This window comes from Bubalus bubalis, chromosome 19 (assembly GCF_019923935.1).
Source record: "Bubalus bubalis isolate 160015118507 breed Murrah chromosome 19, NDDB_SH_1, whole genome shotgun sequence".
In the NCBI taxonomy this organism is placed as follows: Eukaryota; Metazoa; Chordata; class Mammalia; order Artiodactyla; family Bovidae; genus Bubalus; species Bubalus bubalis.
In genome coordinates, this window is record NC_059175.1 from 57,375,066 (window position 1) to 57,402,609 (window position 27,544).

The 27,544-nt window shown below is 40.1% G+C and overlaps 1 protein-coding gene across 1 annotated transcript in view; it reads right to left on the reverse strand.

The window, feature by feature from the left end:
- The window catches only part of FBXL7 (F-box and leucine rich repeat protein 7), a 458,260-nt gene that overhangs the window by 305,533 nt on the left and 125,183 nt on the right, over positions 1 to 27,544 (reverse strand). The window contains exon 2 of the mRNA XM_025270690.3: positions 25,156 to 25,245. Coding sequence (XP_025126475.1) covers positions 25,156 to 25,245 — 90 coding nt within the window. The remainder of the gene's footprint in view (positions 1 to 25,155; positions 25,246 to 27,544) is intronic.

A 27,544-nucleotide genomic window follows, 5' to 3' on the forward strand; every position in this document is an offset into this window, starting at 1 on the left:
CTTGAAGACATACAAGCAGAGAGAGAAAATCCTTTATACTCAAACTTTTATCCTAGCCAGACCTTTAATGGACTGGGTGAGTCCCACCAGTATTGGGGAAGACAAGCTGTTTCACTGGGTCCACAGACCTCAGTGTTCACCTCATCCAGGAACCCCCTCCCAGACACACCCAGAATCTGTTTAAGCAAACATCTGGGCCGTCTATGGTACAATCAGGTTGATGTGTGAAATGAACCATCACAACCAGAAGAGCAGTGATGACTGAAAGAGACACTTAACTCCCATTCCTCCCATTGCCCTAGGAAACAATGCCCATGCAACCAAAACTCCCTGTTTCTCTCTGCTGCCTCCCATGTTCAGACCTGGAGGAGGAGAAGTGAATTAACTGTAGAATCTGGCAGAAGGAACCAGGTGTGCAGGACTCTGCCCTGTCTGGGCCTTTCCCTTGAATGCACCTCAATGCAGAGTGAGCATACACCACCCTCAGCTCGAGCCCCATGGGGCAGTTCTGGGGGGATTAGCTCAATTCAAAGGGTCCCTAACACATTAACATTTGCTGCATCTTCTGGGAACCTAGAGAAACCGACTGTGGCTATCTAGAAATAAAACAATCCCTGGAGCATGTGGCAATTCTATAGGCGGGCTTGCCTTAAGTGGCTTGATCCCTGAGGTCTGCAGGCTCAGACCTCAAGGCCTCAGCAAGTGCCAGCCGTGGGAGCCTTTGCAATCTTCCCTGGAACATTCCAGCCCCAGCACATGAGACAGCTCCATCCTAAACAACACAGGCTCCACTTGCCCTGGTGGTAACACTGAGAACAGAGACCCGAGCAGACCAGTCCCCAAGACTTCTGTTATGGGTTAAACTGTGTCACCCTGAAAGATCTGCAGAAGTCCTAGGCCTATTACGTCAGTTGTTCAGTCAAGTCCCGTCTGACTTTTTGTGACCCCATGGACTGCAGCCAGGCTTCCCTGACCTTTACTATCTCTCCAAGTTTGCTCAAACTCCTGTCCATTATGTCAGAGTGTGGCCTTATTTGGAGTTGCAGGGTTGGGGGTGGTCACTGAAGACATAAGTAGTTAAGATGTAAGCTAATAAGTAGTTAAGTCATGCTGAAGTGGGTGGGTCCCTAATCCGTATAGAAGATGAGAAGAGACACAAAGACACACAAGCAAGAAGCAGGCAATGTGATGACAGAGGCAGAGACTGAGAGCCTGCAGCTGCTGGCCAGGGAACACCCAGAACTGCAAGGAAGGTTTTCTCCTACAGGTTTCAGAGCCAACACCCTGACTTCCAATGTCGAGCCTCCTGACCTGTGACACAATATACTTCTGCTGTTCTAAGTCAATCAGTTTGTGGTACTTTGCTTTGGTGGCCCTGGGAAATGATAAAGACTAGTATAACATCAATTCAACACCAAGTCCCAACCTCTAGACAAACACTAAGACATGAACTGAAGTTCTTCATGATGCCCTAAGATGCAATCCAAGGAAATAAGGCTTTCTGTAAATATCCTAAGATAAGTGCCCCCGCCCAACTAGGGGGGAAAAAGTGTTTCAGTGACCTTACACCAACAGGACTGAGCTGAGCAGACGCAGAATCCACTGACTCACTGTATCCGCTCCACTCCTGGCTTCAGATTGCTACTATTCACTGACTTAGTCTACTTCAACAGACACAAATCTGTAAATTATTAAGAATAATGACAATTGTTGATTAAGCATTTTCCTATGCCAGGCAGTGATTTAGCAGTCTTTACATATATTATAGTCTGATGCTTGCAAAAACTTGAGAGATCAACATTTCTATCTTCATTTTCTGGAATGAGAGACTGAGTTTTGTAGGTCCAATAAATCATGAAGCCTGATTTTGAAGCCAGGCCTGCCAGAAACACCAGCTCAGTCTTAGAAAAATTTCAGGACACGAAGAGCCAGATGGATTCCACAATTTGGAAATTTAAGGATACATCACAGCGCCAGAGACTAACAAAAATACAAGCCATCCTAATAATTATTCCCCAGATTGTTTCTTGAAACATGAGAGGTCGTCAATGATGAAAACACAAAACAGCACTCCTTACTGGACTATTTTCTGACTCTGCCAGGGAAACTAGCCTGGGTAGGGAATCAACCTTTGCTTTCTATAGCTCTGATGGTATGTTAAGGTTCAGAGCAGTAAAAATGTGAGCACCAGAGGACTGTTTTTATTCTAAATCTATTTTCTGGTATCACAGATATGGTATGACTTGCTACAAATGCAGTTGAAACACAGCTCCTGGAAGCTATAAACAAGTTGAACTGCAGACTGATGACTGGCAAGGACCAAGTGTGCAAACTGCTGGCTGAGCTGTTGCTAGGATTCTGCAACAGGTCATCATTGCCCTTGGGCAATGATCTGCAGCCAGGCTGGATGGTGAGACAGGTTGTCCAGCCCGCCTCAGCACCCCTGACACTACATGTACTCAACACTAGAATTACACACTCACTCTACAGCAGTGTTCACTCAAACTTTAATGTACATAGCAGTCACCCAGACAACTTGTTAGAATGCAGATCTGGCAGGTGTGGGGGAGCCTGAAATTCAGCATCTCCAACCAGCTCCTGGGGATGCGATGCTGCTGGCCCTGGATCCTACATTAATTAGCCTGGTGCTAGATGACCTATATTCACAACTCCCCCCACCTCCAATTACCACTTTGGGACCCTTCCCTTCAATGCAAAGCTTGGATCTAATATCAGGTCCTCTGTAAACTTCTGAAGACTGGCAGGCATGGCTTCTCCTTCCTCGGGGTCCACTATGGTTTCAAAGTAACCCATTTAAAAAAAAAAAAAAAAAAACTAGAGTTCTCCTTGGGCTTCTCTTGCAGCTCAATTGGTAAAAAACCTGCTTGCAGTGCAGGAGTCCACCTGCAGTGCAGGAGACCCAGGTTCGATTCCTGGGTTGGGAAGATCCCCTTGAGAAGGAAATGGCAACCCGCTCCAGCATTCTTGCCTGGGAAATCCCATGGACAGAGGAGCTGGCAGGCTACAGTCCATGGGGTTGCAAGTGTCAGATAGGACTTAGTGACTAACCACCAGAGTTCTCCTTAATTTTTTTGATTTGTCACAATGTACCTCTGGAGCACAAGGATGGCCTTTAACATGTCTTGTTCTCCTTAACACTCCTCAAAGGGTCTGTCACAGGATAGGTGGTAAACTGGGTTTGCCGGAAAAATAAAGTAGACTTAACATGCTGTGGTTTCAGGAGTTTACACTGTCCTCAATTTTCAAAATCAGATAATTGGTTTTATCTCCAGTTCTTTCAGACTCCTGTGTTGGGACTTGTTTGGGCTTGTTGACTTGTACTCATTTTAAAGATTCTTTTTAAACCATGCCATCACTTTATATGAGCGACAGTTTTAAATCAAAGAGCCCTACAACAAAGAAGGGAATCCAGAAAAAATATGCTTTAGTTCAAGGCACTGAATAGCTGTGTCACCTTGAACCCTCTCACTTCTAAGCTGGTTTTAATAATCAACAGAGCAGGATCCTGCGGGACATTCCTGGGCACAAACCACCCCGCTGCGTGTATCAGCCTCTAGTTTGTAGAAAAGCTTTAAGTCCTTAAGGCTCTCCCAAAGTTTCAAACAGCAAATTTAATCAGACAAGTGATAAAACACAGCAACAAAGGAAAACAGTCAAGCAAGACAAAATGGTGACGTTTAGCCATAAACAAAGTCAAGGACCATTAGTTTCTCCTCAAAGTCTATATGTAATATCTTGAACCATGTCCTTGAGTTGTTGATCAGGTACTAACCTGGCCATCGGGTAGATGAAGTTAACTGCTAACCACCCCAGGTAGACTCCAGACTGACTGGGACCAGAAGGTTGATGATGTTGACTCCCAAAACACCACCCAGTGACCTCACTTCCAACCAATCAGAATGTCCAGGAGCGGATCAGGCAAGCTGAGACCCTCTCCCTTACCACTGTTTGAGAAAAAAATCTCTCCTGAAAGCCACTGGGGCATCGGATCTTTTGAGCATGAGCTGCCCATTCTCCTTGTTTGGCCCGGCAATATCTGCTGTGTATTTTCCTTCATCACAACGCGGTGGCAAGAGATCCGTTTTCCTGCGGGTGGGATCAGCAGACCAGGCTTGGTACAGCCACAGTAACAGCCGCTGCCCCACTGATGCTGGAGGGGAAACAAGGTAATATATGTGATGCATTTAGAACCATGGTCAGCACATGGTGAGCACCGCGAGAAGGTTAGCTGTTGTCACCACTTATGCCTTTCGGTATTTATGGAAAACATGCTCCTTGCTACAGAAATAATTGAAGACCAGCATCTGTGCTTTCCCTCTGCAACTGGTTAAATGATACCATCTTCTGTCATGGCCCTTCTTTGACATGCTTCCCACACTTCATCTTCTCACATAACTTCAAACAACATACCCCTGAGTAGTTCTCTGCTTTTTCATTCTTGTCTGTCTCTGCTCATTTGTGATGCTCCTCCTACTGACACAATTCCTGAAGCTTTGTACTACTTTTCCCTTGATTCTGCACCTGTCTTTATCCCTTTTATAAGAGCTTTAAAAATCTAAGCTCATAAGAGATCCATTCACACTGGCTCCAATTTCTGTTCACTGGAAATAGCCTCAATTATGTGATCAGAATTTCATTCTTTATTCTATTTCTTATTTTATAATCTTCCCCATCATTACTTTTTCTAATCTCCAAGGGATAAAACTTTCACCAGCATGTCTAAATGTATCACATGGTCTTTATTAGCAGAATGAGAATAAAGCATTTGAGGAGCGGGGTGACCCATCACGTCTATCTTTTCTGTCTGACAAGATCAAAGACTGTGTCATTTATGCATTCAGTATGTGCAATAATGAACCATTTCTGCTCCTTTATCCTTCTATCATGAGGAAAATGTACCATTTCTAGTTTCAAATATAGGGATTTCTTATCACACCATTTTAAATTGTATTTCTCCCTATTCTTTCTGTTGGATTTGTTACTTTTGAAAAAAAAAATAGAAGTATATTTCATCCTACCAAGTTTAAAGACATCAAAACTGAAAATCATAAAGATACGTTGCTATATAATCAATGCAAGGAAAAGCACTGTAGAACACCCATCAAGAACCATATATTCAAAGGGAAGGTTTTAACCTAACTTCAAAAGACCGGAAAAATGAATTTATATGTTCTGAGTTAAAAGAAAACATTTATAGCCTACATATTAATTTTTAAGTGAGTCCCTGTTTTAATCTATTTTTTCTAATACTTGTCAACCACAAATTGGCTTCTGCCACCATGAGCAAAAAGTTTTGCCTGATCAATGCAACCAGAGAACACTTAATTCTAAAATGCAAATATGAGACATATGACAAATAAATATTAACAAGATTTAATGAAAGAGCACAATATCAGGGGTCTTAACAGACTGTTAAGAGTGCTACATCCAGATCTTCAGCTGTCACATGTTAAATGAGCAAATGAGAATAAATTTGACCTCCATTGCAGTCTAAGACAGAGAAGGCAATGGCACCCCACTCCAGTACTCTTGCCTGGAAAATCCCATGGATGGAGGAGCCTGGTGGGCTACAGTCCATGGGGTCACTAAGAGTCAGACACGACTGAGCGACTTCACTTTCACTTTTCACTTTCACGTATTGGAGAAGGAAATGGCAACCCACTCCAGTATTCTTGCCTGGAGAATCCCAGGGACAGGGGAGCCTCATGGGCTGCCATCTATGGGGTCGCATAGAGTCAGACACGACTGAAGCGACTTAGCAGCAGCAGCAGCCGCAGTCTAAGAATACCAGCATGTGTAGCTGTAGGCATTCCTTTTCCATAAGAAAAGTCCAGGGCACCCAGGGGTGACACAAAGGAAAAATACAATGTGTGTTAAAGTAAGATATTGTGCTCTAGAAAAGGTGCTTCTCAACCTAGGAGTTAGAAAGGACCAGTATTCTTCCAGCTTTGAAATTCATACTAATACTTCATAAAATGCAACAAAAATGAAGAGAAACATAAAAGTCTTCTTTCTTAAGGCAGACATACAAATTACAAGTTCATGCTCATCCCTTTGGATGTCACAGCATGTTAAGTTGCTCCAAAAGACTCTAATCATTCTTGATTCCTATATTTAGCTTGATAGAAGCAGATGGTTCACAGAATACCACTGACAACACTTTGATTATCACTCTTCTGTCATAAGGTACTAAGGAAAAATGTGAGTGAAAATGGATCAGAACTATACTAATCTCAAGTACTATTATTTCTTGCCTGGTCCACAATTGACATCTAATGGGCTTCCCTCATTGCCCATTCCCAGGGTCACACAGCAGCCACAGGAGGTCTGTCTCTGTTTATGGTCCTCAAGAGCTCCTCCTTGCTCTTAGAATATAATCTACTCATGGCAAGATCCTACAAAGGCTGGCTGTGACTACTTGCCCAATGTCATCCCTTCTCCCCATTGCCATTATCCTGCAAATACACATGGCCTATTGCTCAGAAAAACCCTAAGCTTCTTCCAGGTCCAGGGTCTTCTCAGGAGTTGGTCTCTCTTCATGTACTCATGCACAACCACCCATCCATCCTAAAGATTAAAAACGGCTGCAAATACATCAACCTTCATCCCACAGAGTAGAGTCAATACACCTACCTTCAAATCCAGATGACTATAACCACTGCAACTCACAGAAAATGGCAGAAGTAATGCTGTGTCAATTTCTGAACCCAGAACTTAAGAAACTAGCAGCTTCCACTTCCTGTCTCTTGACTCTTTTTAGAACCCCCATATAAGGAGTCTGATTACCTTGAAACCATCCTGCTAAAGAGGTCACCTGTATGCTCTCCAGTGACAGACTAGCCATCCTAGGCAAGGTTGGGGCACACGTTCTTTACCATCTAGAACAGCCTATTCACTAGCTGAATACCACCAGTGACCTCAGTCCATGCCACAGGCAGCAAAACAATTACAGTTAAGCTCCATCCAAATATTTGACTGGGGAAAAAAAATGTGAAATATATTACAGTGGTTGTTTGAAGTAACTGAATGTAAAAGCAGAATGATGACTTCCCCAAAGATTCCCACATCCTAATTCCCAGAATACTGAACATATTACTTTACATGGTAAGGGGAACTTTACAGATGTGATTAAGATATAGAGATGGTAAGATTATCCTGGTTTACCCGGTGGGCCCAAAGTCATCTCAAAGATCCTTACAAGAGAAAAGCAGAAGGATCAGAGTCAAAGAGAGACAAAGGGAAATATGAAGATGTTATGATGCTGGGTTGAAGGATGAAGGAAGAGGCCATAAACCAATCTGGGAAAAGCCAGGAATGGACTCTCCTCTAGAGATTCCAGAAGAAATACAGTCCTGCCAACAGCTAGATTTTAGTCCTGTGAGATTCATGTAGGGTTTCTGACCTCCAGGATTGTAAGAAGGTAGGTTTTTGTGGTATTAAGCCACTAAATTAGTGGTGATTTGCTACAGGGGCAACAGAAAACAAATACATTAATTACTAGGGTAATTTATTACATAATAATGGGCAACCAGAAGACAGTCCTCCCTGCCACTACATCTCCCAACCCCACATACCTGCATTCACACAAATCTTCGTTCTTGTTCAGTTGCTCAGTCATATCTGACTCTCTGTGACCGGATGGACTGCAGCACTCTAGGCTTCCCTGTCCTTCACTATCTCCCAGGAGCTTGCTTGCTCAAACTCATGTTCATGAGTCAATGGTGCTATATAAACATTTCATCCTCTGCCGCCTTCTTTTCCTTTTGCCTTCAATCTTTCCCAGCATCAGGGTCTTTTCCTATGAGTTGGCTCTTCACATCAGGTGGCTAAAGTACTGGAGCTTCAGCTTTAGGATCAGTCCTTCCAATGAATATTCAGGGTTGATTTCCTTTAGGATTAACTGGTTTGATCTCCTTGCTGTCCAAGGGACTCCCAAGAGTCTTCTCCAGCACTACAATTCTTGACCTTGCTTATTTCTGTTCATTATTCAGAAAAAGAAGAAAGTGAACTCACTCAGTCATGTCTGACTCTGCAACCCCATGGACTGTAGTTGGCCAGGCTCCTCTGTCCATGGAATTCTCCAGGCTAGAATACTGGAGTGTGTTTCCATTTCCTTCTTCAGGGGATCTTCCCAACCCAGGGATCAAACCCAGGTCTCTTGCATTACAGGCAGACTCCTTACCGTCTGAGCCACCAGGGAAGTCATTTTTCAGAACCTTGGCTTAAATGTTTACTTATAGGAATGTATTAAAGAATGTACTCTCAGCATGTAATTCGTTTGTAAGATTATACAATATCTAGGTCCCTACACGATGAAAAGTTTCAGAAGGTGAAGTCATTTTGGTCTATCTGACTCACCAAGGAGTCCCCATTCCACACTTGCAATACTCAGCATTTAGTAAAGATTCAATGTAAATGAACACAGATGAATTAGAACATAGGTAATACACTGGAACTGTAGTTTGTAAATGTATATAAAGAAGACAAACTGTGTTAGAAGTATGTTCAACTAACGAAAATAAAGTTTTAACAATACAAAAATTTTCTGAAAACTAATTATAAAAAGCCCATGAAAGCAAGTGATGGCTGCCTAGATGAGGTTGAATGCATATTTGAGGATCAGGTATGAAAAACAGCAAGGTTGACCTTTATCCAAAAATATTAATCAGAGAGAAAAAAAAATAGTTGAATTTTTGGTCATATCACATTCAATAAAATTAAAAAAAAAAAAAAAAAAACGACCAGACATTCTCACCCTTAAAAAAAATTAAATTGAAATTTCTACAAATTGCCTTTTTAACATGGGAAGTTGGACAATACTGAAAAATACCAAAAAACTATAGTCATCCCTCAGTATCTATAGAAAACTAGTTTCAAAAGTCCCTACATATACTAAAATTTATGGATGCTCATGTCCTTTATATTAAATGGCCTGGTATACAATCTGTAATTTTCAGAGATAGCCATTGATAACATCTTGAAATGTGTCCCCTCAGTCTTTTTTTTCCTCTTTGAATATAATCTTATGCACAACTGGGATCACACAAGAAATGTTGCTTCAAATTCTGCATTTGTCATATTTTTCTATATTGCTAAACTTTGCTAACATGTTTTAATAGCTAAATAGGAATTTGATATACAGTGCCTCAATTAAATATGTTTCCAACATTTTTATATTATAAACATTAAGAAGCATATAACTACAAACAAAACTATAACTACAAACAAAACTAAGATTTGTAAGGTAATTTCCTAGTGTGAAATTCTTAGATCAAAGTATGTCTATACTTTTACGGCTCTTGATTCCCATGGATCAGTGTTTTCTGATTGTGAGGTATAATAAAAGAAGTTTGAGAAATAAAACATGCTATTTAAAGATTAACAACATAGACTAAAGCATCAAAGGCTCCGAGAAGTCCAGCAATAAAAAAGAAACCTGTGTTAGCTTAACGGAAAGATAAATATTTTTAACGACATAAAGACATTTTCTTCCCCATACAGCACGCACTAACCCATGAATGTGCTGGTGGTCTTCTTAAGCTTTATAACTTCTGTTTTCATGCTTTCAAAGGTTCTTCTACCCCAAGATCATAAAATAAGTCATCTATATATAATTTGAACATTTAAATCTTTCATCCATCAAGAATTTATTTTGGCAACAAGAACTTCCACGCTCCTTTTTTAAAAAACGAGAAGCTGATCTTCCTATTAGGATATATTGACAAGGTGTATCTCCTTATCCATGTATTAATATAATGCCATCTTTATCATACCCTAAATTGCCATAGGTGATGCTAGTGGTAAAGAATCCATCTGCCAATGTAGGTGATGCAAGAGACATGGGTTCAATCCCTGCGCTGAGATCCCCTGGAGTAGGAAATGGAAACCCGCTCCAGTATTCTTGCCTAGAAAATCTCATGGACAAAGGAGTTTGGCAGGCAGGCTACTGTCCATGGCGTTGCAAGGACTCAGACACAACTAGGTGACTAACACTACTACCCTGAGCTCTCTGTTCCATTACACCGAGCTCTATCACACCACACTTCTTAACTATTTATAAATGTATAATATATTTTCATAACACTAAGGAAATATGCTTTCATTACTCGTTTCCAAAATTTTTCTTGGATATCCTCATATGCACGTGTATTCATTCAACAAATGAGTTCAACATACTTAAGTAATTCAACATCCATGCTGTGATACATATGGAATTGAACTGAATTCATCATCCACATATGGTAGGTACTTATAGATGTTGGATTTATTCTTATAGGTTAAGAAAGGAGAATTTGGTCAGGTTTCAAAGCTCAAATCTTACTGGGATTTCCATAGCAATTATGTTGAATTAATTTAGGGGAGACTTTTCCATACAAACTCTTTCTGTCCCAGAGTGAGGTTGGATATGAATTTACATAAAGTACTTGATTAAGCTGATGAAACCAAATCAGCTCATATGCAAAGGGTCTCACATTGGATATAATTTGTAAATTTAATCCTCATAACCAACACATGAAGTAGATAATATTACAATTCCTAGTTTACAAAGAAGAAAATAAAAACTAAGCAACTTGTGTCACACACATATGGGGATTTACAAAATCACACAATTTTTATTTCATAGGGTTTTCTCCCCTCTCTCATTCAGATTAAATGAAGAGTTCAATATTCAACTTCATTTTCCAAACACATCCATTAACCATAATTCAGCTCTGTAAACCTCTGCGATGGGATGAATTCAGTTTCCAATCTCTGTGTGTGCACTTTAAGTTGCTTCAGTCGTGTCCGACTCTTTGCAACCCTATGGACTGTAGCCTGCCAGGCTCCTCTGTCCATGGGATTCTCCAGGCAAGAATACTGGCGTGAGTTGCCATTGCCTCCTTCAGGGGATCTTCCCGACCCAGGGACTGAACCCGTGTCCCTTCTGTCTTCTGCACTGGCAGGTGAGTTCTCCACCACTAGTGCCACCTGGGAAGCCCTTCCAATCTCTATCCTGACCTATTCCAATCCAGCGAAATAAAATATATGAACTTAAGAGTTTTGGGGAAACAAAATACAGTTTGCAAAAGATAATCTGAGGTCAAGGTTGGTTCCAGGATAATTCTTTTTTTAAAAAAGGAAAGAACAGTACTATTTTCTTTTTTAGGAATGGTTTTTCTAACATTTTCTTCATAACAAGTCAGTGAATCCAAAAAAATATGAGGATGTTTGTTAACTGGCCAATTCAGCCATATTTTGTGCCAATAAAATGAAACTTACTTCTCCAATTTCATCAGTTAAAGAACCACAGGCTCTAATTTGGTACCTTGAGATGTCAGTAAATGAAGAATTGAAACAATTCAAATGTGTTGAGGTTAAAAGAGATTAAAAATGGATTTGGAGGGGGGAAAAGAACATATTTTCCTCTTCCCTTAAAATTGAGGTTGCACGGAGGGGTATTGAATAGCCCCAGGATACTTAGATTTCTAAGTTTATTTCATTTGCTGATCTAAAATGTTAAAAAAATTTTTTTCTGAGAAAAACTGGTTGTTTATAGACCTAGTATTCAGACCACTTAATCTTTTGGTTTAAAATATTAAAACACACATGAAAACATAGAAACTAGATGTATCTTCTGTTCCATCTTTCTTCCAACATGCCTATTCTACTTTTAAAAAGTTGTTTGTCCCTTTAACACAAAAGGTAACTAAAACAAATCGATGGCAAATATTCTCACGATATGCCTCGTTATCCTAAGCAATAGTATTATTCTCTTTTTCTAAAAAATAACTATGTTTCTCATATATTGGTTTTGCATGGCTTTTGCAGGTACAGTCTTTAAGACTCTAGTTGGAAAGTTAGTCAAGAGGGCTATTCCTTCTTAAAATCTTGAATAACAACCCGGTTATTCATTCAATAAATACTTATCAAATATTTATTATATGCTAAATACTGTGGTGGAGAAGGCAATGGCACCCCACTCCAGTACTTTTGCCTGAAAAATCCCATGGACAGAAGGGCCTGGCAGGCTGCAGTCCATGGGGTCGCGAAGGGTCGGACACGACTGAGCGACTTCACTTCCACTTTTCACTTTCATGCATTGGAGAAGGAGATGGCAACCCACTCCAGTGTTCTTGCCTGGAGAATCCCAGGGACAGGGGAGCCTGGTGGGCTGCCGTCTTTGGGGTTGCACAGAATTGGACACGACTGAAGTGACTTATCAGCAGCAGCAAATACTGTGGCAGCCATGGGGTATATAACTGGATGAAATACAGTTCTTTCCTCAAAGAAATTCAAGCTAGTGCAAGAATGACACCATGGAGCCATGCATGGAAGCACACATACGGTTGATATCTCGACTGAGCTGTAGCCTACTACTTGTTGCTACTGTAGAGCATGCATATATGAGCACATCTAGAGATCTGAAGGGCAGTTCCAACAGAGGTTATAAGTTTGGATGCTGAGTAGCAGATAATCTTAAGATAAAAAGAATTTTATCTTAAGATTTTTATACTAAGTCATATATGACTATATATATATATGTCCTTTTGTATGAAATTTCATTTGTATACATATATATATACACACACACGTATATAGTGCAGGAATTTACAATATACAGTATTATAAATTAGGAGCATTCATATGTACTGTTACCTTAAGAAATACTTTTACCCCTACTCTAACTTGACTAAATGTGAGCCCACAGCAGCAGGAACCTAGATTCCTAAATTTACGTCTTGAATATATTTCTCCACTAAAAGGACCCAGGCTCTTTGGGGACCATGACTTATTCTTTATTCTGGGCAGAAAAAAAAAAGAAAATACAATGTATCTGGACCATTCTTTTACGGCCAGAAAGCAAGGATGGTTTTATAGCATGAAGGACAGTGCTAGAAGGGCAAAGGAGATGCTTACAGGTTTAGTTTTCTCACAGAAGTTGTGAAAGCCAAAGATCAAAAAGTGAATGGCAATTATTAATAATCAGAACAAAGTGAGTTTGCAATTAGACTCAAAAGAGTAAAGGTAATATAAATTGCATAGTTACTACAAATTCTATAAAATACTGTAATATACAATAGAAGATCAACAAAATAGGATACTTAAATTTGAGCTGATTGAAATAGTAATGGAGGGTTCACTGATGGATTCTTAAGAAGTTGGCTTTGGCCATATCTGTGTAAGTTGGGCTACAAAGAAGGCAAGTGAACAGTCTCAAAAGTGAGTCCTTCTCTGACTCCTATAGGAAATCCACTCCATCCAAGCCTTTGGTGAGCTTGGGAAAGACTGACTAGAGATTTTCAGGGACATGGGACAGTGTCACTTTGGGCACCAGTGCCCGACAAGTGGAATCTCTGGAATTGCTGGAATCACTCCCCAGCTACACTATTTCTTCTTCTTCCCATCATCTTTCTCTTCCCTCTCCTGGAGGCCCCCTCTGTCTCCTTCCTTCAAAGCCCAGAATCTGTCTACTGCTCAGACGAATCTAGTTTTCTAAAGACCACATGGGGAAACTCACATAAATAGACACATGCAGCTACTCAGAAGCGCAAACCTCCTCCAGTGTACCAGTGGTCCATTCCGTGCTGGAAGGCAGTCCCAGTTACAAACAGCAGAAAACTCCTTGCTACATTTCCACTTAATAACTGTGTTACTATTCCACTTCCCACAGACCACACTCCTTGTTACAATTTTTCAATCACCTCTTAATGATCGCAAATAATTTCTAAATTACTTGTATATTATTCCCTCCAAAATATGGATTTTCTACGTTTTTTTTAGGAATACATACAATGTAAAGGAATGTCCTTTACACACTTGAGTGCTTTTCTCTCACTATTTGTTAATCAGCCTAACAGCCTTGGGAAGTCAGGGACTTCCTGAGGCAGTTAGTTTATCCTCAGGAAGTTATTTCCTGGTCGAAAAGGAAGTAAACAGACATGTTAACCTGACTTTTAAGGTCAGACTCTGTCCATGACTGTAAAGGGCAAATATTTCCAACATCAGGATATTTGTCCCAAAGCGTTGGTTCCCAACCTCCTCCCTATTCCTTCTTTGCCTTAGATGAGCTCAGAAATCGGTCCTGTAGTGTGAAACCCTCCAAACAACCCACACAAACCTGGTGGGTGCACAGTGGCAAAGAGTGAGAGCCTGTTTGTCACTGACGACTCCAACTGTGTGAGCTCCACAGAAAACCCAGTACAAGGAATACGTAGCCACTCCATAATTAATTGTTTTAGTGAAAGACTGGATGCTCGAAGCAGATGGTAAAGAATCTGCCTGCAATGAGGGGACCCAGGTTTGATCCCTGGGTCAGGAAGATCCCCTGGAGAAGAAAATGGCTACCCACTCCAGTATTCTTGCCTGGAGAATTCCTTGGACAGAGGACCCTGGTGGACTACAAGTCCATGGGGTCACAAAGAGTCAGACACGATTAAGCAAATAACACTTTCACTTTCAACGCAGCCAGAGAAGTCTGTTTAGAAGCCTCCACTTTTCTCTACATGAGCCCAGACAGATTTTCCCAAACTCTTCACACTCTTACATACTGTGCTACATTACCTTCTCCATCCTCCACCTTGTCCACACACAGCAAAAGCTAAGCCCCAGGCTACCAGGACACCTTGCCCAGCTCCTCCCAGCTACTGCATTTCTTCAGATTACCTGTTGGGACACAACCCCATACCACCCAAGTTACTATTTAACTGATCCTAATTGCTTATTTCTGCCAGCAATTGTGAAGGTTTTGGAAGCAGTAGATCTTGTCATAAAATTGAACTCCTTAGGGAACCAAATAACTAACAGCAATATTGGAAAGGGTAATCATCATGGCATTAGAGGATGATGAGGATTCAAGAGCTGCAGGTAGGATGCTCCATTTGAATCCATTAAATTAAACCCAAAATTCATTTTGGAAATTCTTCAGGTGGAAGAAAACACATCTAAGGGTAGCAACTGTTCTCTGTGCTACCAGTCTGTAATTAACATTTTGTAGACCCAGTCAGGGAGAAGGCAATGGCACCCCACTCCAGTACTCGTGCCTGGAAAATCCCATGGACAGAGGAGCCTGGTAGGCTGCAGTCCATGGGGTCTCTAGGAGTCGGACACGACTGAGCGACTTCACTTTCACTTTTCACTTTCATGCATTGGAGGAGGAAATGGAAACTGACTCCAGTGTTCTTTCCTGGAGAATCCCAGGGACGGCGGAGCCTGGTGGGCTGCCATCTATGAGGTTGCAGAGTAGGACACAACTAAAGCGACTTAGCAGCAGCAGCAGCAGCAGACCCAGTCAGAGTTGAAACAAATGTATTTGAACCTAGATTCCATCCTTGCATATATTTGGCAAAACTAATACAATTTCATTTTGATATTTGGCAAAACTAATACAGTTATGTAAAGTTTAAAAATAAAATAAAATTAAAAAAATAAAAAAATAAATAAAATTAAAAAAAAAATTCTCATCTAGTGAAACTACTGAAATTACTGATAAGCATCTTAGGAATGAATCTAAGCTTTTATTGCATAGATACCTAGTTGTAACTTAGATGAACCAGAATGCCTATAGTTGAAATAAACTGATTACTTGAGTGCTATTTTGCAAATGACAAAACATAGGTGAAGGAAATAAACATAGAATAGTTTCGGACATGGCATTAAAATATTGTCCATCCTAAAGGAAATCAGTCCTGAATATTCATTGGAAGCTCAAGATCATACTTTGGCCCCCTGATGCCAAGAACTGACTCACTGGAAAAGACCCTGCTGCTGGGAAAATATTGAGGGTGGGAGGAGAAGGGAATGACAGAGGATGAGATGGCTGGATGGCATCACTGACTCAGTGGACATGAGTTTGAGTAAACTCTGGGCGTTAGTGATGAACAGGGAGGCCTGGCGTGCTGCAGTCCATGGAGTCACAGAGTCGGACACAACTGAGCGACTGAACCGAACTGAACTTTTTTTTTTCCTTCTTTCTCTTAACTCTACATAAAGGCACTGAGAAACTCTGGATGTCTCAATTAAGTATTACTTTTAAATGTCCTTAAACACACACACACACTAATACAGAAGCCTAGTTTCCTTCTGAGACTATTACATGACATTTTTGCCATTCTGGGTAATTCATTTGGGAAGATAATTCCCTCAAAAAATTAAACTTAGTTCTTGAGTCTGAGACAGTATTTATAATTTCAGTGTACATTTCTAGGCTATACATAACCATTTTCTGCATACTGAGCTGATGAGCTTTCTTCTACTTAAACTAATCCTCAGATGAAAATGTGACTTCCTTATTAAATTGGGCACATTGAGTCTATAAAAGGTTCAGCTCACTCGGTGTAATTGGTGCCGTTTTTCAAACGTCACCTAACTTCCAATTAAGCAGTAGCTTCAACAATAAAGGAAATTTGATCAGGAAGCAGTAAGTTGCTAATTTAATTACCAAAATGCATTAAGCCTCAAGAACTAAAGTCTTGCAAAGCATTCCTAAATGACCCTAAAATTATCAGAGGTAGTTAAGTTTAAAATTTAATTTGTAAAGGCAAAACAAATTCTATAATAATTGGTTATTACCTTCCTTATACACCAAACAAAAGCTCCTAAAAACCATTTCTGATTTTGGAATCTCCCTCCCCATAAGGTCCCCTATCTTACCTTCCAATTTGGATAAATGTCAATTTATAACTATTTTAAATGAGATTTGGGGACTTCCCTGATGGTCCAGTGCTTAAGATTCTGTGTTTCCACTGTAGAAGGTGCAAGTCCAATCTCTGGTTGGGGAACTAAGATCCCATATACTTCATGACCAAAAAAACCCAACAAACCAAAAAAACAAACCCTGATGACTAAGGAACCTTCATAGCAGCTCTGAATGCAAACCTTCAGTCCTCTTACATATGAGAGAGAAATAAAATTTATATATATATTTTTTTTTAGAAAAATAAATTTATTTTATTTTACTTTTTACTTTTTTTCTTTTTTTAATTTAATTTTATTTTATTTTTTAACTTTACAATATTGTATTGGTTTTACCATATATCAACATGAATCCACCATAGGTATACATGTGTTCCCCATCCCAAACCCTCCTCACTCCTCCCTCCCCGTACTATCCCTCGTTGGAGGCTAATTACTTTACAATATTGTATTGGTTTTGCCATACATCAACATGAATCCACCACAGGTGTACATGTGTTCCCCATGCTGAACCCCCCTCCCACCTCCCTCCCCATCCAATCCCTCTGGGTCATCCCAGTGCACCAGCCCCGAGCATCCTGTATCATGCATCAAACCTGGACTGGCGATTTGTTTCCCATATGATAATATACATGTTTGAATGCCATTCTCCCAAATCATCCCACCCTTGCCCTCTCCCATAGAGTCCAAAAGACTGTTCTATACATCTGTGTCTCTTTTGCTGTCTCACATACAGGGTTATCATTACCATCTTTCTAAATTCCATATATATGCATTAGTATACTGTATTGATGTTTTTCTTTCTGGCTTAACTTCACTCTGTATAATAGGCTCCAGTCTTATCCACCTCATTTGAACTGATTCAAATGTATTCTTTTTAATGGCTGAGTAATACTCCATTGTGTATATGTACCATTCATCTGCTGATGGACATCTAGGTTGCTTCCATGTCCTGGCTATTATAAACAGTGCTGCGATGAACACTGGGGTACACGTGTCTCTTTCAATTCTGGTTTCCTCACTGTGTATGCCCAGCATTGGGATTGCTGGGTCGTATGGCAGTTCTATTTCCAGTTTTCTAAGGAATCTCCACACTGTTCTCCATAGTGGCTGTACTAGTTTGCATTCTCACCAACAGTGTAAGAGGGTTCCCTTTTCTCCACACCCTCTCCAGCATTTATTGTTTGTAGACTTTTGGATAACAGCCATTCTGACTGGCGTAAAATGGTACCTCATTGTGGTTTTAATTTGCATTTCTCTGATAATGAGTGATATTGAGCATCTTTTCATGTGTTTGTTAGCCATCTATATGTCTTCTTTGGAGAAATATCTGTTTAGTTCTTTGGCCCATTTTTTGATTGGGTTGTTCATTTTTCTGGAATTGAGCTGTAGGAGTTGCTTGTATATTTTTGAGATTAATTCTTTGTCAATTGCTTCATTTGCTATTATTTTCTCCCATTCTGAAGGCTGTCTTTTCACCTTGCTTATAGTTTCCTTTGTTGTGCAGAAGCTTTTAATTTTAATTAGGTCCCATTTGTTTACTTTTGCTTTTATTTCCAAAATTCTGGCAGGTGGGTCATAGAGGATCCTGCTGTGATATATGTTGGAGAGTGTTTTGCCTATGTTATCCTCTAGGAGAACCTTCATAGCATCTCTGAATGCAAACCTTCAGTACTCTTACATATGAGAGAGAAATAAAGTTTATATGTTTTTTTTTTTTAAAGATTTCTTCAATGTCATTTTCTTTCTCCAGTTCTTTATAGTCCTCTTCCTGTTATCACTCTGCTTCTCTTGTGTCACAGACAGAATTTCATTCAACTATAATAGACTGCTTCATGGTACATTTCCAGTCTTCCAAGGCACATGGTCTAAGATTGATATCTACCACTTGTGTGCATTTCCAATTTAAGAATAATTCCCTGGCTTAGTTTTAAGGGGAAAACAAGCAATACGACTATCCAGTACTTTAATATTACATACACTATAGACCCTATATCAAGATTAACTTACATATCAGTTTCAAACCCTAACTCTGTCTGGTGAAGTCTGTTAGGGCACAGTTATGGTTACCGGAAAACTAAAACTTCAACAGTGCAATATAAAAGCAGCTTGGAATGTTTGACTTTTGCTTTCTATAACTAAGGATTTGAAGTCAATTTCTAGACTATACATGAACCAGCAAAGTGTTTCCATGTATAAGACCGGCGATTGAGACACGATTATGAGCTGGCTTTTGAAAAGGTACTTCTCATAAGTACTTTCAAAATACACTTTGATAGAAACTTATAACAATGATTAGTATGAAATTGTCAGTACTTTATCATGGCTTGTACAAAATAAGCATTAACAATAAATGTTAGCAATCAGGCTGGAAGATTATCTTTGCTACTTACTAGTTTTACATGCCTTTGGGCCTCCCTGATTCTTTCCCAGTCTCCCTGTTTTCATCTACCAAATGGAAACATTTATGCCTACTTCACAAGAGAAGCAGCATGATGAAACAAAGTTGAATGCAACAATGTTCATGAAAGTACTAGTAAGAGCCTGAAATAAGTGTCCCCAAAATGTTTATTGAATTTGTTGGATAGTCAAAAAGGCTTTTTGAGAAACAGAATCTACCTTGAGGTAAAAGCTTCATCCTTTTCTTCCTGAATGATTCATGTGAATGTTGTCTGAGGAACACATTCAAGAAGTAAAAAGAAGACAATATAAAGATGACAAAGAGAATAAAAACAAAGCCAGATGCCTGGACATTTTCAAAATAAGTCTATTTGGAATTGGTTTAATTCCGGCACTGAAAACATGAGAAACTGGAAATATATAAATAAACTGGTGATTTTAGGGTTGCAGAAAGAATATCACCACCAATTCTTTATAAATTAACTCATTTCACATGGTTAAGATGAAACATTTTTAAGTGAACTTTTTTCAGGGAGTTAAAGGGACAATTTCACAAAGTAATGTTATACGAATCTTTTGAAGGCTGTTTTATAACCATGAGCTGACGTAAAGGGAGTGTTTACATCTCCAAAAGTGAATGTACTCAAGCAGGTTGAAATCCTTTTACTATTTGAAGCAGCTACTCCCTCATCTACTGGGGCTCCACCATCTTTCTCAAATTCTTCTAAACACCTTGCCTCAGCTCTACAACAAGCTCACAATAGGCAGCAAGAGAACAGGCAGACAAACAAGAGTTAAATTGCTTCATGCTCCAAAGGCCACAGCATTTTTACAGGTTATGCTTTTTTCTAATTGGAACATCTTTCACCAAAACATGACTGTGCCAGACTCCTACTTGACAATGTATTAGGTGTGTAATCTTGAGATGTTACTTTGTCAACAAAGGTCTTTCTAGTCAAGGCTATGGTTTTTCCAGTGGTCATGTATGGATGTGAGAGTTGGACTGTGAAGAAAGCTGAGCACAGAAGAATTGATGCTTTTGAACTGTGGTATTGGAGAAGACTCTTGAGAGTCCCTTGAACTGCAAGGAGATCCAACCAGTCCATCCTAAAGGAGATCAGTCTTGGGTGTTCATTGGAGGGACTGATGTTGAAACTGAAACTTCAATACTTTGGCCACCTGATGTGAAAACTGACTCAATGGAAAAGACCCTGATGCTGGGAAAGATAGAGGGCAGGAGGAGAAGGGGACGACAGAGGATGAGAAGGTTGGATGGCATCACTGACTCAATGGACATGGGTTTGGGTGGACTCTGGGAGTTGGTGATGGACAGGAAGGCCTGGAATGCTGCAGTCCATGGGGTCGCAAAGAGTCGGACACAACTGAGCGACTGAACTCAACTGAACTTGAGTAAGTCTCTTCATTTCTCTGGGTCACAGGTATTTCTTTGTAAAATGACTATATTAGATCAGAAAATTGCCAAGGCTTTTTGTAGCTCTAAAAATTCTCTGATTCCATGGTTGTCTGGCTTGAAAACCAACACATATAAACAGCCATCACACTGATAAATTGTGTTGTCAGGGAGTTCAATACCTGAACTTGAATATGATTAAAAAGCAGCTGAATGAAGCTGACTTCTCAGCAGCCAACTGCATTTGGTCTTTGAACTAGATATTTCATTTTTCCCCAGATCAAGGGAAGGCAAAGTCTTTGAGATGTCATTCTTAAAGCCACACCCTCATCCCCCTCTGCATCCCATTCCAAGAAAGAAGCCCAAACTCAGCTTCCTATTTCTAGGAAGCTTCTTCATGATCTAAAGTCAATTGATTCTGCTCACAGCTGAATGTGATTTCAAAGACCTGCAGGTCAAAGGCCATCCTTTCCTATACAAGAGAAAACATTCTGTGGATGAGATAGACTGAAAAACATGAAAAACATGGAAGAGAAAGAATAATAACACAACTGGAAAGAATTAAGCTTCAGCTTAGCTAGAGGTAAAGAATCTGCCTGCAATGCAGGAAACCCAGGTTCAGTCCCTGGTTCGGGAAGATCCCCTGGAGCAGGGAATGGCTACCCACTGCAGTATTCTTGCCTGGAAAATCCCATGGATAGACAAGCTGGGAGGCTACAGTCCATAGGGTCACAAAAAGTCAACACAATTGAATGACTTTCAGTTTCAGTTATTTCAGTTAGGATGTTCGAATGGAGATTTTGTTGGGGAAAAAATAAATGGAAAGTCTCTAGCTTTCTACACTTGAACCCAAAGACCTTACAGTGTCAGGAAATCAGGAACTTAAACTGTTACAAGAAATATAACAGGTCTTACAGAAAGCTTATACCTTATCAGAGAGAAAACACTGCAGGCTGTTAATTCCTTGGAAGAGGTGTGGCTTTAGAGCCACAAAATTAAAACTCATAAAAGTTTTGCATGAGACTCTCGAACAGAACATTACATCAAGTAAACTATCATTCTCTTTTGTATTAAAGTCAAATTGTATCACCATCTCGGGACCATCTTCCTAGTGGTACAGTCTTATGACCCCAATTATGACCCAAAGTGAATCTTAAGTTGTAACTTGGATTCATTTTGATATTTGGCAAAACTAATACAATTATGTAAAATTTAAAAATAAAATAAAATTTTAAAAAAAAATAAAAAAAAAAAAAGTTGTAACTTGAGATAGATAACAAAGCTATATAAGTCCTTAGCAAAGAAACTGACCTAGCAGTGAATAAACGTGATGCCTCAACTGTTAGGATTGGGTGCCAAAATGTTTCAAACCTGAGATAAGATTGGTCCTGACTGTCCAAGAAAGCTAAAAAATAAATTAATCAATTAAAAGATTGGGAAACCTGTGGGTCTGTAATCCCTCATATCTTCCAGAGCTTCGTGTGAGAATATGCAGGTACCATGATGGGTCCACTCTGACTGGGCACCACAGGCTGGGCCATGAGCCCTGCTGGTTCAGGGATTTGTTATGATGGATTTCAGGCCAGTTCTGGCCCCAAGGCATCTCAGGAGAAGCTTTCAGCCACAACTTGGCACTTTGTACGGCCAGGACTCAGCCTCTCACCACTGTGTATGACCTCCTCTCAGAGTTGGAAGCCAGCACATGAAAAGAACACTTTATGATGGATTAGATTGGGGTCTGAAGGTCAGGCAGCAGCTCCCCTAAACCCATTTTCACATGTTTAAATCAATGAGTTCTAGTAAATTTACTGAGCTGTGTAACTATTGGTATTACCACAATCCAATTTTAGAAAACTGTCATCTCCCCAAAAGGACCCCTCATGCCTGCTGACAGTTAATCGCCTTCCCACAGCTGGCCCCAGGCCAGTGTGTGTGCTGTGTGTCCTTCTCTTCCCCCCTCTCCTGGGCCCTCAGTTTATTTCCCAGTATACACTGAACAGAGGGGTCACCCACGTTTCCCAGCAAAAGACAGTGCCTATACCATCAGCCATCTTGTAGAGGCTGGACACAAATGCATACATGTATGTACCCACACACATGCACACGCACGCACACAGACACACACACATACTACCCAGGGAATGATGTAACACCCTCCCCATCCAGCCCATCAGGGAGAAGTCCAACACTGCTCCAGAATGCTTCCAACCCAGCTATTACAGGGATGGCCACAGTTTTCAAAAGCTGCAGGAAACTTGAATATTATCCTCCACGATAGACACCATGTTTAGAAATCAGTATCACTCAGACTCTTAAACTGAGGATCCTTGCTGTGCTTCCTGAAGACAATATCCTTGAATTCAAAGGAGAAAAACCATAAGAGGGTCAAAGAACTGAAGAAAATAACCATAATCAAACAGCTTCAGAAAAACCAGGCAACCACACACTCAATTTTTTTTAATAGCAAAGGTTAAATATAGTTCTAGAAAAGTGTAGAAAGAGAATCAAAGGAGCATTTTCAATGTGCTCTTCTGAAGCACGTGTAAGAAATCAACGTCCACCTTTTGTTTTCTTTTGTCGTGTGTTGCAGAGAGAGGTTACCTAGGCATTTTCTGGTAGGAGGAAACCGACATGCAAACAGGTAAATCCACCTTGTGGAGGTCAGAGAATGTGACGCTCTGATCACTTTTCCTAAGAAGTGGACCTGGGCTCTGTCATCTGTAAACTGAGGAAATGGGCACTGGCTATTACGCTTCCATCTTGAAAAACCAGACCCATAGTATGAGGCCATTCTGTGGCAAACAACCCTGAAATACACTTTAATGTAACTAATATCCACATCAAATTCATTTTGTACTATTTAAAAATTTTCACTGATGGAAAAACAGAAGCAAAAAGGATTCAAGCAAATAAACAGCAAAACAGCGCATTCTTTTAAATTTTTTTCAGATAGAAAAAAACGGATAGTATCTTTCATAAGGATGAAGTGCATCCATTTAAGACCTCAGAAAAAAATTTCATACCAATTTAGCCCAGTTGCTAAAAATTCTGTTTCATATGAATATCACAGTTTCTTGTTTTCCTCTCCTGAAAATGCATTGTGACCAAAATGTATAAAACATTGGCTGGGCCTACACCAAAAGCATCTTCCTAAGAAAAAGGCAAAATAGAAATGAAAAATTTGAATCCCTATAGTTTATTTTGAAGCATAAAAAGCAGACATTTTTTAAATGCTTGAAATCCCACAGTCCCAACCTTGGCAACATAGCTCATATATTCTTGCATTTTCTACTTCTGAAATGGAGAAAAAATAAGAGAACTTAAATCCATTGGCTAGAATCAATTCACCTGTTTCGCACATTACCTTAACTGAATTTCAAAAATAATCTAATCCCCACATTTGAATTAACAGGCAGAAAATTAAGTTTGGACTGCTACTTGATTCTTTACTGCATTAAGAAGAACACACCAATCTGTTTGCCATACACTGCGGTAAAACAATGCTAAGGCATTAAACACAAGGGAATACAATCCAGTTGTAAAATATATTTATCCATCAGTCTGGGGATAATTAACTCAGAGAAGTTAACTTTTATATGAAACACACCAAGTCAAAGAATACCCAAAGAAGACACACACAACAGAAGTAAATGATCATCATTAATGTAAAAAGTGTAGTGCAGATCAAGAACAATCTAACAGCTTAAATGACCAACACCAGGCTACGAGTACACTTTCTGATATTATAAACAGCAGAAATTAAGCTTCTGAAACAAGGACTGGAAACGCATTTCCACAACACCCTGTACACATCAGGAAAGTAGGCTCTATATAGTGTCATGAGGAATCAGCTGACACCCCATGAGTCTTTCATTACAAATGGCATTCATGTCTTCCACAGACCTTCATTCAACTTTTCATTTAGAAAGAATTCTTCTTCAAAAAAGAAGCCATTTAATTGTGTGTTTCATATTAACATAAAAGGAGCTGAGTCCATAATTGGGTCAACTTTTTACCAAATAACTACTACAGAATCAATTATTTCCACACTCAACAAATAAGTATAACTGAAAAGCTTCTCAAGTATTGGGAAGCAGTTAAATTCCAACACATGTTACTATATATAGTCAAATTCTTCATCAAGAACACCAATGCAACCCATCTTTGTTCTGACAAGCAGGAATTCTCACTTAATTTTTTAAAGAATCAAACAAACCTCTTCTCCTACTCCCCAATATTGGAGACTGGTTCAGGTTCTACAACTCACACAACTATGACCTTCCCATTATCAAAATCCCGAATTCCAGGTGTGCCTATTTCCAAAGTTCTTGCAGGAACTTTCAACTAGAGCAAAAAGATTTTACAGTCATGTTTCCCATAATGAAAAACAAGACATCATTCATAAACATTCCCAAAAGTCAGCTTATTATACTTTGACAAAATAACAGCATTTACCTTAAACTGCACCAAAACAACTTTAGTAGACATTGACAACAATGCAATAAAAGAGAAAGCCTTGGCCTCCCATTTCTGAGAATCTCATATGCTCCCACTCAGCAGAACAGATCTGAGACTCACACATTTTATGTATCTTCCAAATACAGCCAGCCCTGTGACGAGAGCACAAGAGATAATGAAGACCAGACGCCTACCTTCGCTGGTAGCCACATTCTTCTGGGCTTGGGTCGGCGTGTGATCTGTACTTGAACTCACGTCGGATGAGATGCTTGAGCTGCCTTTGCCTAGAGAAAACAAAAACGAGGAGCTTTTGAATTTTGTCATTTCAGAACTGGACTGTGCCTTCCACTCCATCTCACACCAAGCCATATCACTCGTTTCCAAGAAAGGAGCCATAACACTAAGAATGAAGTTTATTAGTTTTCTGGCCTCATGCATTAAATATCTCTGGGGAAATATCTGACCCATGCCATTACGGAGCTAAAGCCCTATTATAATATGGCTTGACTATAAACTCAGACGATTATAAGGTATTGTCAAACATGATAACGTAATATAGTTTTGGCATATATGTGAATAAGAGAGTACGAGTGAGAGACACATCTACAGTATTAATTTTTTCTTTCCAACTATAAACTATACATTTTCTGGTAAAGGACAAAAAGCAAATCTAGGAATGAGGCATCATCCAAGGGGCAAGAGCCTGCTGGCTCCAAACAGCTGCATTGCCTTAAAAAAAACAAATTCCCTAATTTAATGGGTTCTTCGTTAAAACAAACAAAAAAACCTGCTTTGTTCTTCTAATGCAGGGCTTCTTAAATGGGGATGCCTCCTCCTCAAGTGGACATCTGCCAATGACTGGTTTCGTTTTTAATTGTCACGATGGGGGACGGTGTGCTACTGGCATCTGGTGGGTAGAGGCCAGGGAAGCTGCTCAATGTCTTACAATGGTATGACAGCACCCCACAGTTTTAAAAAAATAATCCAGACCAGAGCATCAGCTGGGCTGAACTTGAGAAATCCTGGCCTAAATAACCTAACCTCAGCTGACAACTGACTTTCTGCTCTTCTAACTTTAAATCTGAACATATGCCAATACATTAATACTGCTGAACATTTTGTCTTTCAATCATGTCTGACTCTTTGTGACCCCCATGGACTATATAGCCCACCAGGCTCTTCTGTCCACAGTATTCTTGAGGCAAGAATACTGGCGTGGGTAGCCATTTCCTTCTCCGGGGGATCTTCCCGACCCAGGGATCGAGCCTGGGTCTCCTGCACTGCAGGTGGACTCTTTACCATTTGAGCCCCCAGGGAACGAAAGTCTACAAATAGGACACACACTGTATAAGGAGGGAGGTGCCAGTGACCACTGGGCAGATTCTGAGATGATCTCCATGGTACCTGCTGCAGACTGAATGGCTGTGTTCCCAAAACTCATGTCTTAAAAGTTAATCTCCAGTATCATGGTTTTAGGAGGTGATTATAGTATTTGGAGGTGATTAGATCATGACAGTGGAGTCCTCATGAGTGTGATTAGTGCCCTTATTGAAGAGACCCCAGAGTGTCCCCCTGTCCTTTTATCATGTAGGGATACAGGGAAAAGATGGCCATGTATGAACCAGGAAGCAGCTCCTCAGCAGACCTTGATATCAGACTTTTCAGCCTCCAGAACTGTGAGAATTAAATATCTGTTAACATTATAAGTCACCCAGTCTATGGTATTTTGTTGTAAGCAGCCTGAACAGGCTAAGCCAGTGCCCATGCCCTTGGTAATCTGCTCCCCTTGTGTGTGGACAGAATTTGCAATTTGTTACTAAGCAATAGGACATGGCAATGGTGAGAGGGTTTTGCAGATATAATTAAATGTCTTATAGCATTGACTTTAATCAAAAGGGTGATTATCCTGGGTGGGCCTGACCTAAATACCTAAGTAAACCCTGTTATAGAGCCTAGAGGAGAGAGACTCTTCCTCCTTGTCTTGAAGATGTAAACCATCATGCATGCTAGAGCCGCAAGGAGAAATTCTACCAACCCTGCGTGAGCCTGGAAGAAGATCCAACTTCAGATGAGAAAGCCGACCAGGCCAACATCTTGATGACAGCTTTGCAAGATCCTGAACAAAAGATCCAGCTGACCCAAGCCAAGAATTCTGAGCCAAGGAAACAGTGAAAGAGTAGATATATCTTGTGATAAACTTTGCTAAATTCATGGTAATCTGTTATGCGACAATAGAAAACTAAAACAATGACCAGTCGATGACGTCCCAAATGAACTCTTTTCATGCCACAAATTATGATCTAGATTCTTACACACAGCTGAGAAACACTGTTTTAGAACAGTCTTCTCTGCACAGTGGTACATAACCCAGTTGGGTGGAGGGAGTTTACAGTCTATGAAAGGACAATGTAGAAAAGCACAAATGGGCTTGCATTGAAAGAGCTTCAGGATTTTGTTTGCTAATATTGAGGGCAATGGAAGAATCCAAGTTCATTGGTGATATCACCTGAGCAGGGAATTCAAATGGCTGTTGCTTCTTCTTGCCACTGCACATCGCTCATTATGACTTATCGCTCTGAAACA